This window comes from Peromyscus californicus, unplaced genomic scaffold, assembly GCF_007827085.1.
Source record: "Peromyscus californicus insignis strain IS unplaced genomic scaffold, ASM782708v3 Scaffold_8__1_contigs__length_139910024, whole genome shotgun sequence".
Lineage (NCBI taxonomy): Eukaryota > Metazoa > Chordata > Mammalia > Rodentia > Cricetidae > Peromyscus > Peromyscus californicus.
This window is the reverse complement of record NW_026294606.1, coordinates 5,823,853-5,838,490: the sequence shown is the minus strand read 5'-3', so window position 1 is coordinate 5,838,490 and position 14,638 is coordinate 5,823,853. Positions and strand designations below refer to the sequence as shown.

Here is a 14,638-nt window from a genome sequence, read left to right as displayed (position 1 = left end):
GGGTTAGAGAGAGATGGCTCAATGGTTTAAGAACACTGGCTGCCCTTCTACAGGACATGGGTTCAATACTCAGAACCCAGGCAGCCCAGAACTGTTTGAACTCCAGTTCCAGGAGATCTGATGCTCTCTTCTGGCCTCTGTGGGCATCAGGCAAGCAAACAGCAATACCATGGAAGTTGATCTTGGTGTTACTTAAGGAACAACTGAAGGCCCCCCTCACTGGAATTTGCTTGCAAACTCCACAAAAGCAGAACTGAATTTTACCTTGTTCTCTACTAGCTCCTGCACATAATCTTCAGTGAAAAAAAAAGTGGAAGTGAGATGATTCAGTGGGTAAAGGTGCCTGCCACTAAGCCTGATGACTTGAGTTCAAACCCTGGGACCTACATGGTGGAAGGAGAAAACTGATTCCTGCAAATTTTCCTCTAACCTCTATATATGCAACGTGGTACACACACATACATACACACACACACACAAACACACACACACAAATTAATTTTTTAAATGTGTGGAGGTAATTTTGAACTAAATATATATACACACAATATGTATACATGCACACACCCACTGTTTAAAAATCAAGTATGTAGACAGATATGGTGGCACATACCTTGCCTTTAATCACAGCACTCATGAGGCAGAGGCAGGCACATCTTTGTGAGTTCAAGGCCAGCCTGGTCTACAGAGTGAGTTCTAGGGAGCCAGGACTACACAGAGAAACACTGTCTCAAAAAAAATGTATAATCCAGACTCAAGTGCTGTGGGATGTTCTGTATGGCAAATGTGTTGCTGATTGGTCAGTAAATAAAACAGTGATTGGCCATTGGCTAGGCAGGAAGTGTAGGCGGGACAAGGAGGAGAATAAAGCTGGGAAGTGGAAGGCTGAGTCAGAGAGACACTGCCAGCCGCCATGATGACAAACAGCATGTGAAGATGCCAGTAAGCCACGAGCAATGTGGCAAGGTATAGATTAATGGAAATGCATTAATTTAAGCTGTAAGAACAGTTAGCAAGAAGCCTGCCACGGCCATACAGTTTGTAACCAATATAAGTCTCTGTGTTTACTTGGTCAGGTCTGAGCGTCTGTGGGACTGGCAGGTGAGAGAGATTTGTCCTGACTGTGGGCCAGGCAGGAAAACTCTAGCTACACTCAAGGATAAAGTATTTTCTTCTTTCAAGAACCATAGTGGGCACTCTAGAGATATAATTAAATTGGTAGAGTGATTGCCTAGCATGCATAAAACTCTGAGTTTGATTTCCAGCAATGAATAAAACTAAGTGTGGTTGACATACTCCTATAATCTCAGCACTTGGAGGTAGAGGAAGAAAGATTGGAAGTTCAAGGCCATCCTTGGCTAACAAGTTGAAAGCCAACATGGGAAATCCTGTCTAAAAACCAAAAAGAACCACAGACCCAATAAGCCAGACATGGTGACTCACACCTGAAATTCCAACACCTGGGAGACTGTGGCAGAAGATTACTTCAAGTTCCAGAAAAGACTAGAATATCAGGGGAGTTTCTGGCAAGTCTAGGCTATCATACAAGACTGTGTCAAAGAAAAGAATCAAGAAAGGACTGAGGGTGTAGCTTAGCGATACAGTGAGTGCCTAACATGTTCAAGGCCCTGGGTTTAAGCTTGCAAACACACACACCCAAAGAAGGGAAACTCAGTGCAACATAACTTAATTTTGTTTCTAAAAATGTTTCTTTGACCCTCTAAATTGCTATAGAAGTTCAAAGGTTCTATTTAACAACACAGTACCTTAAAATGTTCTCTGCTCACATCGCAGGAGAGCGAAAAGAAACTAATAAAGAATAAATTCAAGGAAGAACAGGAAATGAGATGGAGAGATGTCAAGGAAGAAAGGCGAGTGAGACTTTTATATAATTCTTTCCTTTTTTTTTTTTTTAAAGACAGGATCTCACTATGCGCCCTGGCCAGCCTAGACTCACTGTATAGACCAGGATGGTATAGATCTCACAGAGGTCCAGCTGCTTCTGCCTCCCCAGTGGTGGGATTAAAGACGTATATCAATACGCCCAGCTAATTTTTAAATACTTAAAAAAGAAAAACACCCCCAAAAATTGTCCTCTGACTTCCACAAATATATGCTTGCATTCCTCACATACCATCTACACAGTAACAAAATAAAATAAAATAAATTTAGAACTTCTGAAATTCCAAAATGACTTTTAGGACTTACTTGTCCAAATAAATGGAGTACTTAAGCAAGTGCTGTCTATGATCCTGGTGTGAGAGTTCACACCCATAACCCCAGCACTTAGGAAGTAGTTCCTGAGTTCAAGGCCAGCCTGGATAATCGAATAAGACTTTATTTAAAAGAAGATAAAATAGATCTGGCAATGTATCTCAGAGAGGAGAGTACTTTGCTAGCATATACAAGGCTGGGTGTTCAATCCCCATTACCACCAGAGTAGGGAGGGGCATTCTATTAGTCAGGTGGGATCACACACTCCTATTATCCCAGAACACAAGAAACAAGGGAAGACAGAGACCCAGCCAGCCTGGCTGGTCTACATACTGAGTTCCAGCCAGGGCTACAGAGCAAGACACCATCTCAAAACACACATTAATGAATAAAGTAATGTCTAAGTACCTGGTATTTCTTAAGTTCTCTCTTCAGCTGGAGAACTGTCACATGCTGGGGTCCTTCCTCCAGGTTCCCAATGCCCTGGTGTCCTGGGAATGGGGCGAGGACAGCCTTCCTGACTTCCTGAGTCCTGCTAAACCACTCCTGTAGCTTGTGCTGCTGTTTCTGGTTTAGCCTGACAGCATCTTTTAAGTCCACCAGGAAGGTGAATGCTTGCTCTATGCAGTCCTGGTAGCCCAGACATTCCTCCTGGAGCTGAGATACCTGTTCCTCTAGAGAATGGATCCGATTCTGGTCAGGAATACCTTCTGAAGGGGTCTGGCTAGTTTGGCTGATACTGGCCTGATGGCTCTGCAAAGCTTCTCGAAGCAACTTAATCTCAAATTCCATCTCATCCATTCGGTCTGACTCAGGGCTAAAATTTAAAGTGGGTTTGTTTCTAATGTTTCGTGCTCTGTTGGCATATTTGAGAGAATTTAAGGACTCGTCAAAATCTGAGGAGGATGGGCTGACGCACGTGATCATGACAGTCTTGGCACTGCCTCCCAGGGAATCCTTCAGAAGCCGGGTAATTTTAGCATCCCTATATGGAATATGAGAGCTCTTCCTGCGTGGGTCCCCAAGGGCACTTATTACGTTTCCTAAAGCAAGCAGCCCACTGTTGATTTGAATGGACTCTTTGAATCGTTCACCAGTGTTCCCCGTTTTGGTCACTCTTTCTGATCCAGCCAAATCCACAAAATGGAATTTGGAGACAATATGCCGATGTGAATACCACTCTCCATCTTCAGCTGCCTCTGTATTTTTCTCAACTTGGCAAATGCTTATTGTAAAAATTGCATGGGATCTACTGGAGTGCTCATTCATCTGGGTGGTGCTGGTGTGCCTGGCCGCATTCCCTACCTCCAGAAGACTCATTACTTCATCCACGCTCTCTACTTGGCATTCCTTGGCCCCAACAATCACTTAAAACAAAAAGTTTTAAAAACCATGTTTTCATCAAAATCCAGTACAATTAAATTAATCACACAACCGCTGCCCTTTGCTAAGCAACCCCAAAAGATAGTCCCTTAAAAGAAGCAGTAATGTTTCAAATGTTTCAAATACTAGCATCATTAAATAATTTCAGCAAAGCTCCAGGAGGAACGGTTTTAAGAAATAGTATTGTTTAAACTCTAAAAGATGTATTTTATTCATTAAGATCCAATTGTTGCTTCTGGTCAAACATCATACTTAATTCTTTAAAATGACTGACAATCAAAACCTCTGGAGCTGGGGTTATATAGCTCAGTGGGAGAGTATGTACAAAGAGCATTTGAGGCCCTGGGTTCAAGTTCTCAAATCAAGAAAAAAGACAGACAAAGAGAGACAATACTTTGTTTCAATACTTTGATTGTAATTATTACAAGAACATAGGAGCCATGCCTGGTGGCACAAACCTGTGACCCCATCTACTCATGAGGCTGAGGCAGAAGAATTAAAGTTCAAAGCCAGTCTGGGAAATCATGAGTTCAAGGCCAGCATAGGTGAATTATAATGAGACTCTGTCCCAAAATCTTTTAAATTTAAATATGAAAAGAGAAGGCTGGTGGCACAGCACTTTCCTAGCTGGATGACTTCCAGCATGGCAAAGCAAGTATATGAATAAAAAGTAAGAGCAAATTCATTGTGCATACATTTTTAATTCCTGGGATACTGACACATTTTTCCTAGCTGACACCTGGAGGCACTCAGTAATGTCACCGAGCTATTTCACCTGTGTTCCCCTTGTCATCTTCTCGGATGTGAAGGTCCTTCATGGAAGTCTCCAACTCTAGAAGATCTCTGAGGTCTTCCTTATACACTTCTATATATGATACTTTGATTTTAAAGTCAATGCTAGGGTTTTCAGAGATGCTTTGAAATATCTCCTGGATAGCCCGAGGAATGATACCCTTTTGACCCTCCACAACTGACGCTGAAAATTTAGAAATAGAAAGCATATTTGAAACTTGAAATATAAGAAAAACTAACTACAATCCAAAATTTATGCTTAATATATTTTTCTTACATTTCTATTATGAAAAACTGGGTAAGCATGGTGACTCACACCTTTAATCCCAGCACTCTAGAGGCAGAGACAGTCTGGCTGGCCTACAGAGTTCCAACCAGAGTTACACAGCAAGTCACAGTCTCAAAATGTATAATAATTAATTGAATTAATGCAAGGCCAGCCTGGTCTATATTGCAAGTTCAAGGCCTTCTAGGCTTAAACCATACAACCATAAAATTCGGGGGGGCGGGGGAACGAGGGGAGCCGGGCGGTGGTGGCGCACGCCTTTAATCCCAGCACTCGGGAGGCAGAGCCAGGCGGATCTCTGTGAGTTTGAGGCCAGCCTGGGCTACCAAGTGAGTTCCAGGAAAGGTGCAAAGCTACACAGAGAAACCCTGTCTCAAAAGACCAAAAAAAAAAAAAAAAAAAAAAAAAAAAAAAAAAAATCGAGGGGGAAAAGGAAAAGGCTGGGGCATGATTCATCAGGTAAGAGCACTTGCTGCACAGGCACAAGTCCCTGAGGTGAGAGCTCCAGTACCCATGTAATAAGTCAGGCACAGCACAAGCACGTCTGTAACTCCAGAGGGCAGAGACAGGAGGATCATTGGGGTTTGATGGTCACCAGCCTAGCTCCAGATTCAGTGAAAGACCCTGTCTCAAGGGAATAGAGTTGAGAGTGATACACAGGCATGAAAACATACACGTGTGTGTATATATACCATGCACTTATACCTATACAAAAAAATTCAGGGCAAACATTTTCACATGTATCCCTCATGCAGAATTTATTCATTTAACAAATATGCATTTAGTATCTACTACATACAATGCAATAGTCTAGGGCTCTGGGAACAATCAATCAACAAAACAAAGGAAAAATTCTCTAATGCTGTGAGATCCTCCTGAGAAGAAAGAAGCAGTAGCAATAAAGAAAAACTTTAGACTATATGGTCTTTTAAAATCCTGGCCACACACAGTGGTATACACCTAACATTCCACTGAGGTGCTGAGATAGGAGTATTGAAAGTTCACAGCCAACCTAGGCTATAGAGAAGACTATCTCAAAAGTAAACTAATAAATAAGTCCAAATAAACAAAAACTGGAAGAGTGTTTGGAGGGCAAGGCAAGGAGACTGGAGTGTGACTCTGTGATTACAATTTTAAATATGAAGGTCATGAGCAAAAACTTGATTGTGGAAGGACGCATGTTGAAGGCACTGCCTGATGTGACTGCCAGAACACAGGGAGCAAGAACAGAGCAACAGGAGATGAGGTCAGAGGGGCGGCGTACAATAGATCATGGAAGTCCTTGTAGATTACTGTACATTTGGAGTCATTCTGACTGAGGTCAGAGCCACAGGGTAGAAGAGTAACATTACTGTCTGGAATTTTACACACTATTCTCACTGCTGTCTTTTGCAGGAGATGAGTGGAGACCACTTCAGAGTAGGACTCTGGTAATTGAGGGATTTGAAGATAAATATAACAGGTCCTGATATGATATCAGGACAGAATGACAGCATGTAATGTAATGAAGCTGGCTGTGACCACTAAGGACAAGAATTTTTAAAGAGAAAGGGGTAGGGGGGAGCAAAAACTGATCTTGAGCATTGTAATTGTTGGTTCACATGCCAGAGCACCTACAAAGGGACTAGCAGAGTAGGAGAAAAACCAAGAATGTGGTCGGTCACCTGGAAACCAAGTAGAGGATGTGCTAATGGGTCCAGTAAGGTAAGAAATGAACTGACTACTAGATTTAGCAGAGTGAATGTCATTTAGAATTATCTCAACAGGTGCAATCTCAATGACTGTAGAAGTCTGAATAGACTGAGTTTAAGAATGGGGGTGGGGAATGGAGAGATGGCTCAGCAGTTAAGAGCACTGGCTGTTCTTCTAGAGGTCCTGAGTTCAATTCCCAGCAACCACAATGTGGCTCACAACCATTTATAATAGGACCTGATGCCTTCTTCTGTTGTACAGGTATACAGGCAGTGCACTTATACATAAAATATAAATAATTTTTTAAAAAAGGAAAGAATGGGGAAGGAAAATGAACATAGTCACAGATGATAGTTTCAGGCCTTGATGCAGCAAATTAATTTAAAAATCAATTTCAAGGAGCTGGGGACTGTAGCTCACTTGGGAGAGTGCTTGCCTAGTGTGCAGGAAGTGTGTTCTGGGTTTGAGCTCCAGCACCACATAAATCAGACACAGTGGTGTACATCTACAACCTCAGCACCCAGGAGGTAAAGGCCAAAGGACTGGGAGTTCAAAGGATGACTACATGTTGAGTTCAAGCCAGCTGCGGTTAGAAACTGTAGCTAAAAACAAAAACTGAACAAATAACAAAACAAAACCCTGATTCCTGAAAGTTGTCCTCTGACCTCCATTCATATGCCATGGCATGCTCCCCCAACAATAAATAAAAAAATTAAAAGATAGTTTTTCTGTAAAGAACTACAATGGCACAGAAAATTATCCCCCAAACTGACAAACTACATAAAATTTAAATTTGTATCATACAGCAAAGGGAACAATCACTTGAGTGAACAGAGTGCAGGATTAGAAAATATCTTCCTCAATTATACAACACATCAGTATTAATATCCAGAATACACAACTTCAAAAATTAAATTCCAAAAATTATCCTATCAATAAATGAACTAGTTAACGGAACAGACAGTTCTTAAAAGAAGACTGTTGGGACGGCAGTCTTCATGGAAACAACAAACGCTGGCAAAGATACAGATAACACAGAACCCTCACACACTGCTGGTGGGGTGCAAACTAGTCTAACCACTGTGGAAATCAGAAAAATGGAATGTCCTCAGAAAACAAAGCAGACCTACCATACGACTCAGCTATGCCACCTCTGTGTATTTAACCAAAAGATCCCGAGTTCACACACTCCAGAGACACTTGCGTGTGGGTGTTCACTGCAGTGTTATTTACAACAGCCAAGTAGAAGCAATAGCAGAACGGATAACGAATGTGGTTTATATACATTGTGGCGTTTTTTTTTTCAGCAATAGAGAATAGTGAAGTTATGTCATTTTAATAGATGCAATCGAAGACATTCATATTATCATCATCTTGAAGAAGACAAGTATCATGCAGTTTCTCTTATTTGTGGGTCTAGATTTTACATAGACACATAGTATCACACATGTATAGAAGACACATAGTGGTCTGGAGGGATGGCTCAGCGGTTAAAAGCACTGGCTACCCTAACAGAAGTCCTGAGTTCAATTCCCAGCAACCACACGGAGGATTTGATGCCCTCTTCTGGCATAAAGCTGTACATGCAGATAGAGCACTCATACTTAGAATAAATAAATCTTTTTTTAAAAAAAGACACATCACAAAAAAAAAAAAAAAAAGTTAGCCGGGCGGTGGTGGCGCACGCCTTTAATCCCAGCACTCGGGAGGCAGAGCCAGGCGGATCTCTGTGAGTTCGAGGCCAGCCTGGGCTACCAAGTGAGTTCCAGGAGAGGCGCAAAGCTACACAGAGAAACCCTGTCTCGAAAAACCAAAAAAAAAAAAAAGACACATCACATATGTATAGAAGACAGATAGTATGACCAGCCTAGATGTCTATCGACAGATAAATGTGGTACATATACAAAATGGAATTTATACAGCCATAAAAAATGAAACCATGATGCTTGCAGGAATCATATATATGCATATATATGCACATATGTGTGGTCACAGAACTAGAAAGGGGCTCTTGAGAAGGAAGAGATCTAACAGGAGTTGGGAAATAATATAAAGGAACATGCAACAAGAAGCAGAAATGAGAACTAGCTGAAGGAAGAAAGGGATCCGCTGGAGAGAATCGGGCATGAGAGAGGGTAGCGAGGGGGGCCAACGATGGAGAAGAAAATATAGTGACAGATGCATACAAAGACGCCTGAGGAAACCTAGGACTTTGTATGTTAACCTCAAAAATTATTTTAAAGGCTATGGCAGGGTAGGGCCTAGTGCCACATACTTGCAAACCCAACTCTGGTGAGGGCTGAAGCAGGGGAATCATACTTTCAAGGACTACTTGCGCTACAGAGTGAGTTTAAGGCCAGCATGGGCAACTGAATGACCCTTTCCCTTGAAACAAAAAAGCAAAAAGAAGGCAATGGATGTAGCTCAGTAGCATGGTGCTTAGCTAGCAAGCACAGCAACCTAGCTCTATTTCAGTACCATAGAAACCAAACAGAATTAAAATGTCAAGGTCTATGAAGGACTCAAACAGATGGCTGTACAGCAGTGTTTGCAGCATCTAGAACAGGAAACAAGCCACGGCTTATCAGCAGGGCAAAGCCAAATAAAACACACCCAATAAAACAGTGCTCAGTCACAAAAAGAAACCAAGTCTTCATACATGCTATAAAATGCTAAGTGAGACTCTGAGAATCTTACCAACATGGCCTCCTCCAATGGTGTATGTCTTCCCAGATCCAGTTTGTCCATATGCAAAAACCGTTGCGTTATAGCCCTCAATGAGTGATAACACTAGGGGCTTTATGCATATATTATAAACTTCATCTTGAGTGGAATTTTTGCCAAAAACAAAATCAAAAGTAAAAACTCTATCTCTCCCAATGATAATCTGCTGGGTGTTTGGAATATCCCTCACACAAACTTGATGATTATGAAGAACTTCTTTGCAAAGCAGAGGTCTAATTCTTACAGCGACTTTTACTGGTATTTCTTCCATTGCAGCTTGGATTTTACTGAATAGATTATCTACTTAATGTTCAGTAACAGTGTGAGAAACATCCATTTTATGTAAGATCAGAACTCCTGTATATTAAAATAAAAGATACAATTTAATTACTGGCTTGATTTATGCAAATAAAACCACACATTTTAAAGCAAAATCCTTTAAAATGGATTCTTTACCAGTACAAATTAAATTACAAAGAGTTGATCTGTCTTGTAAAGTGCTTAATTTAATAATGAAACAATTCAGCATTTAGGTTTGCTTCAAAATAGTTGAGGGGACTTGGGACACTGAATTGGTTAATTATAACGTTAAGGAGTAAATATAAAGGATTCTATTGTATACTTATACAGTGGTAATGTTTTCTAGTTCACTAATATAAATAGTGAATAATGTCTAACAGAATTAGAAAATTCAGGCAAAAAAAAATAACTAAGGAGTTCTAAAAATGTTAAAAGCAAATATCTGGGAAGGCAGTAAAATGGTTCAGTGGTTAAGAGAACTTACTGCTCTTCTAGAAGACCTGATTCAGTTCCCAGCACATACATCAGGCAACTCACAACTGCCTACAACTCCAGTTCCTGCACACACATGGTACACATAAACTCATGCAGGCACACATACATACATATAGATAGATATATAGACAGACAGACAGATAGATAGACAGACAGATAGATGATAGATAGATGATAGATAGATAGATAGATAGATAGATAGATAGATAGATAAATTTTAGCCCGGTGGCGGTGACACACCACCAGTACTTGGAAGGCAGAGGCAGGCAGATCTCCAAGTTCAAGCCCAACCTGGTCTACAGAGTGAGTTCCAAGACAGTCAGGGCCACACAGAGAAACCCTGTCTCGAAAAACCAAAGAAAGTAAATAAATTTTATAAATTATTTGTATTATATTTGAAGGTATTGATAAATGGCATTTCATCTCACGAACATCAGAATTAAACCATGAAAGCAGTTTTAAGGGTTTCTGTATCAGTATAATTAAAATAATTAGTTCAAAAGCAATCAAAACTATAGGCTATAGTGATAGCTCAGCAGGTAAGCACTTGCCACACAAGCCTTGAGACACATGGAAAGGTGGAAAGAGAAAACAACTCCACTAAGTTGTCCTCTGACTTCCACTCATATTCCATGACTCACTCCCCAAGCCCAACACACACAATGAATTTAACTTTGAAAAATCCTAACAAATAGGAAAACGTCTTCCTATCTCTAAACACTGTCTTAGTTTCTTTTCCTGTGCTGTGATTTAAACATCCCATTGACAGCAACTTAAAGGTGCAGTCTATCATGGCAGGGAAGCCTAGACAGCAGCTTGAAGAAACTGATCACGTTATAGCCATAGCCAGAAAAGAGCAATTAATGCATGCTAGTGCTCAGCTTGCCTTCTACATTTTATATAGGCCAGGGTTCCCTTCCCAGGAAACAGTCCTTCCCAAAATTAAGATGGGTCTCCCAGGACAGCAAAATGTTTCAGTTTGTAAAGGTACTTGCCACCAGGCCTGACAACCTGAGTTTGATCCCTGAACCCACATGGGAAAGAACAGGCTTACACAGATGTCTTCTGATCATCATGAACACATGTACACACACACATGTACACACACACACACACACACACACACACACACACACACACACACAGAGTATTCCTACATCAACTAACATATGACAATCTCCTACAGGCATGCCCAGATGCTGGGACTGCACCACGGTCCCACATATTTAGCCCTAGAATAAACTATTTCTTATTCCTTTTTGAAGTGACAATTTTTTTATAACAGTTTCTGATGCCTTAATATAGGGGCCCAAGAATGATCTGCTTTCACAGGAGGAGCCACCCAGTCTGGCCCTCGGTACCTCTTACGCCCAATGTTCAGGCAGTGCCTCCTCACATGTGTGTCAGTGAGTTCTTTCTGGGTCTCAGCCCTCCCTTGGTTTGGACAGTGGTGCGCTGGTTTATTCTGAATTGGCTGTTTGGATACTGTTTTGTTTGGACATCTCTTTTGGTTTCCAGAGCGCTTGTTTAGGAGTATGAGGGAAAGTAGCCAGGCTGGAATGGGGCATATTCTTTGTAAAAGTGGGTCTTAAGATTATCACCAACCTAGAAGACCACTGGACAACAATGGCATCTTGTGAACTACTTGGTATGGAAATACTATTTTGGCTTTATACAGGTCCTCACTCTGCAGCCAAGGCTGGTTTGGAACTCAGTGCAATCCTGCTGCCCCCACTAGCATTAGAGGTGTGAGCTACCACAGCTAACAACTATGGAAATGTTAACCATGAAAATTAACGTTCACTAGTCCTTAAAAAAAAGCTGAGCAACAGTAAAAATGAATGCCCAAGAGGATCACAACAGAAACCTTGTATGTGACACTACTAAAAACTCAGGTCCCTTGGGCTTCAACATCCCAGAGTCAACAAACTATCTTTAGTGGGGTGGGGTGCGGTGGATAACACATAGCTTGGCAGTTTTAATAATTCTAATCAAATCAACAACAAAAAAGCAACACTCATATGTATGGTAAACCCTTATATTCTAAAGCACTCTAAGAAATTCAGGGATGCAGTCTTTGATGATTCTTCCAACAGCCATCATACAGATTAGATCACTTTTTTTAAAAAATAGGTCATCTCAGTAAGGCAAAAGCCAAGGTCTGGGCCGGTGCAATGGCTCAGCGGGCAAAGGCAGTTGTGGCCACATGCCTGACAACCTGAATTCGATCTCTGGAACCCACATAACAGAAGAACTTAAAATTTTAAGTTGTCTTCTGACCTCCATATGCTCACATTCACACACACACACACACACACACACACACACACACACACACACAAGGTTATGGTCTATGTTAAGCTTAACCCAACTTCTTTCGATGAAACTGCTAATTTTAAAAAATACCAATTGTACTTTTCAACTGTGCAGTGGTGGCACATGCCTTTAATCCCTGCACTCGGGAGGCAGTGGCAGAAGGATCTCCAAGTTAGAGGCCAGCCTGGTCTAGAGAGTGAATTCCAGGACAGCCAGAGATACACAAAGCAATCCTGTCTCGAAAAAACAAAAAACAAATGAACAAAATACAAACTGTAATTGCAGTATTTTCACCTCACTGGTTTTTGTGACGGCAATGTTGACATAAGCAGTGTGGCCATATGCTGTTGCAGTCACCTACTGCAATCATAAGAAAAATGATACATAAATATATGGCTCATAAACAATATTCAGTCAAGTTTTTTAAAGCTTGCATGCAACAGTTATTTTTCAGCTTCAGTTCGGTCCTCGGAAACCTATTAAAAGACAAACAACAGCAGGAAACCTAACTGGCTGGTAATATTTAGGGACACCCACTGCGTTTTTGAACTGTGCAAGGTAAGTACTGGGCCTCGTGCCTTGTCATTTGCCAGGAATAGGGTCTTCAAATACCGGCTTCTCCGGACGTGGCGGGAGTGTAGAAGTTGTGGACTGCGGGTTCCAGCAGGTGACGAAGCTCGCAGCATCTCACGACGGCATAAAGGAGCCTGAGCGTGAGCGGGGAACAGCCCCGGGCCGGTGGCGGACACCGGCGGCGCCGCACCGAGGCTTCCCTCGCGAGGGCAGGGCACACCGCGGCGCCCACCTCACGCCGCAGCCGCGCGCGCCCCGCCGCCCTCCGGCCCGCGCCCTGGCCCCGCGGCTACCTCAGGACCCCGCTCCGTCCGCCGCTCGCTCGCCCGCCGTGTTCGCGATTTTCAGCGGGACAGCCGCAGGCCGGCGCCGCCAGCTTCGCGCCCGTCGGCCCGCCGCACGCCGTCCGGCTCGGGACAGCCCAGGTCTTCGCAGGCCCCCGCCTCACAGAGCGGCCTTTCTCCGCCCCGCCGCGCCCACGTCTTTTGTTGTCAACAGTTCTCCCGGCAACGGCGCAGCACGCCTCCCGCCACCCCTCCGCACCGCGACCCCGCCCCCCGCTGGCTCCGCCCCAAGATGTCCCCGCCCCAGGTAGGCCCAGGTTCACGCAAAACCCGCCCACAAGGCCCCGCCCACACAAGGCCCCGCCCACAAAGGTCCCCCTCTGAGGAGTCGCCGGCTTGGCTCTGCCCAGGAGCCTTCTCTGAGCATCCCAGTAGACACACAGATGTGAGCCAGGTTTGAAAATGAATAAACTGGATTCCACGTGGAGTTTCAGTATCCACCTGCTATCTCAGGTAGCTTGTTTTTGAGACAGGGTCTTATGTAGCCCAGGCTAATCTTGCCTTCGCTTCTGGAAACCTAGGACCCCAGGCACCTGGCACCACACTGCTTATAGGTGCAGAACCTGACCTGGTGAGGGGTGAACACCAGTAATTCTCAGCACTTTGGAGACCTGGGCAAGAAGACTGAGTTCAATGTCAGCCTGATCTATATATTGATACCCTCTTAGGAATAAAAAGGTTGGGGTGGGGGGAGTGGAACAATGGCTTTCAACTTTTACCTGTTCCATTAACAGAGATAAATTTGAGAACCCAATGTATGAGGCAGTATGAAAAAAATTTGCCATACGACTCAATACATATGTGTAAGTACGTAAATGAAAACGAGTTTCATGAAATAATAGTTAGCTCTGATCTTATTCTAACTTTTCTTTTTTAAATTTATTTTAATTTTATGTGCATTGTTGGTATTTTGCCTGCATGTATGTCTGTGTGAGAATGTCGGTCTCCTGGAGGTGGAGTTACAGGCAATTGGAAGTTGCCATGTGGGTGTGAACCCAGGTCCTCTGCAAGAGTAGTCAATGCTCTTAACCACTGAGCCATTTCTCCAGCCCCCTTTAACTTTTCTTAATGTTGACTACAACTCCCTAAATTGATTTCATTGGCACAAAGGGTATAGTATAGTGATTGAGCATGTGTTTATAATGTACAAGGCCCAGAGTTCATTCCCTGTGACTTTTTCCACAAACAACTGATTTCACAACTCAGTGATTAGGACACAACCTGCAGTTTAATGTGTTTTGGTCTTCAGTGAAAATCTAGCTGAAGATGATAAGACATTTTCTATACAACAGCCATTGCTGTACTCTGGTGTCTCAGCGTTGATACTGCTGTAATGAAACAACTTGGAGAGGAAAGGAAACGGTTTATTTGGCTCAGGTTTATCCTGGGTCACAGTCCAGTGAGGGAAGAAGCCAGGGCAGGAACTCAAACTGAGCAGGAACCTGGAGCAGGAGCTGATGCAGAGGCCATGGAGAGGTGCTGCTCACTAGCTTGCTCAGCCTGCTTTCTCACAGAACCC

The 14,638-nt window shown here is 42.8% G+C and overlaps 1 protein-coding gene across 10 annotated transcripts in view; it reads right to left on the bottom strand.

Moving 5' to 3' along the window:
• Nucleotides 1-13,272, bottom strand: part of Kif27 (kinesin family member 27) — a 111,441-nt gene extending 98,169 nt beyond the window's left edge. For 4 of the 10 annotated variants that reach the window (XR_008215660.1, XM_052727515.1, XM_052727514.1 and 1 more), the window contains exons 1-4: nucleotides 12,497-13,043; nucleotides 9,065-9,448; nucleotides 4,373-4,573; nucleotides 2,623-3,581 (exon numbers count right to left, since the gene is read on the bottom strand). Coding sequence is in view for 9 of the 10 variants with exons in the window: in XM_052727515.1 (XP_052583475.1) it covers nucleotides 2,623-3,581; nucleotides 4,373-4,573; nucleotides 9,065-9,362 (1,458 nt within the window). In the remaining variant the exon portion in view is untranslated. Of the gene's footprint in view, nucleotides 1-2,622; nucleotides 3,582-4,372; nucleotides 4,574-9,064; nucleotides 9,449-12,496; nucleotides 13,044-13,068 lie in introns of those variants that run through there. The other 6 variants (XM_052727511.1, XM_052727512.1, XM_052727508.1 and 3 more) reach the window with 6 other exon arrangements.
• Nucleotides 13,273-14,638: the final 1,366 nt, after the last annotated feature.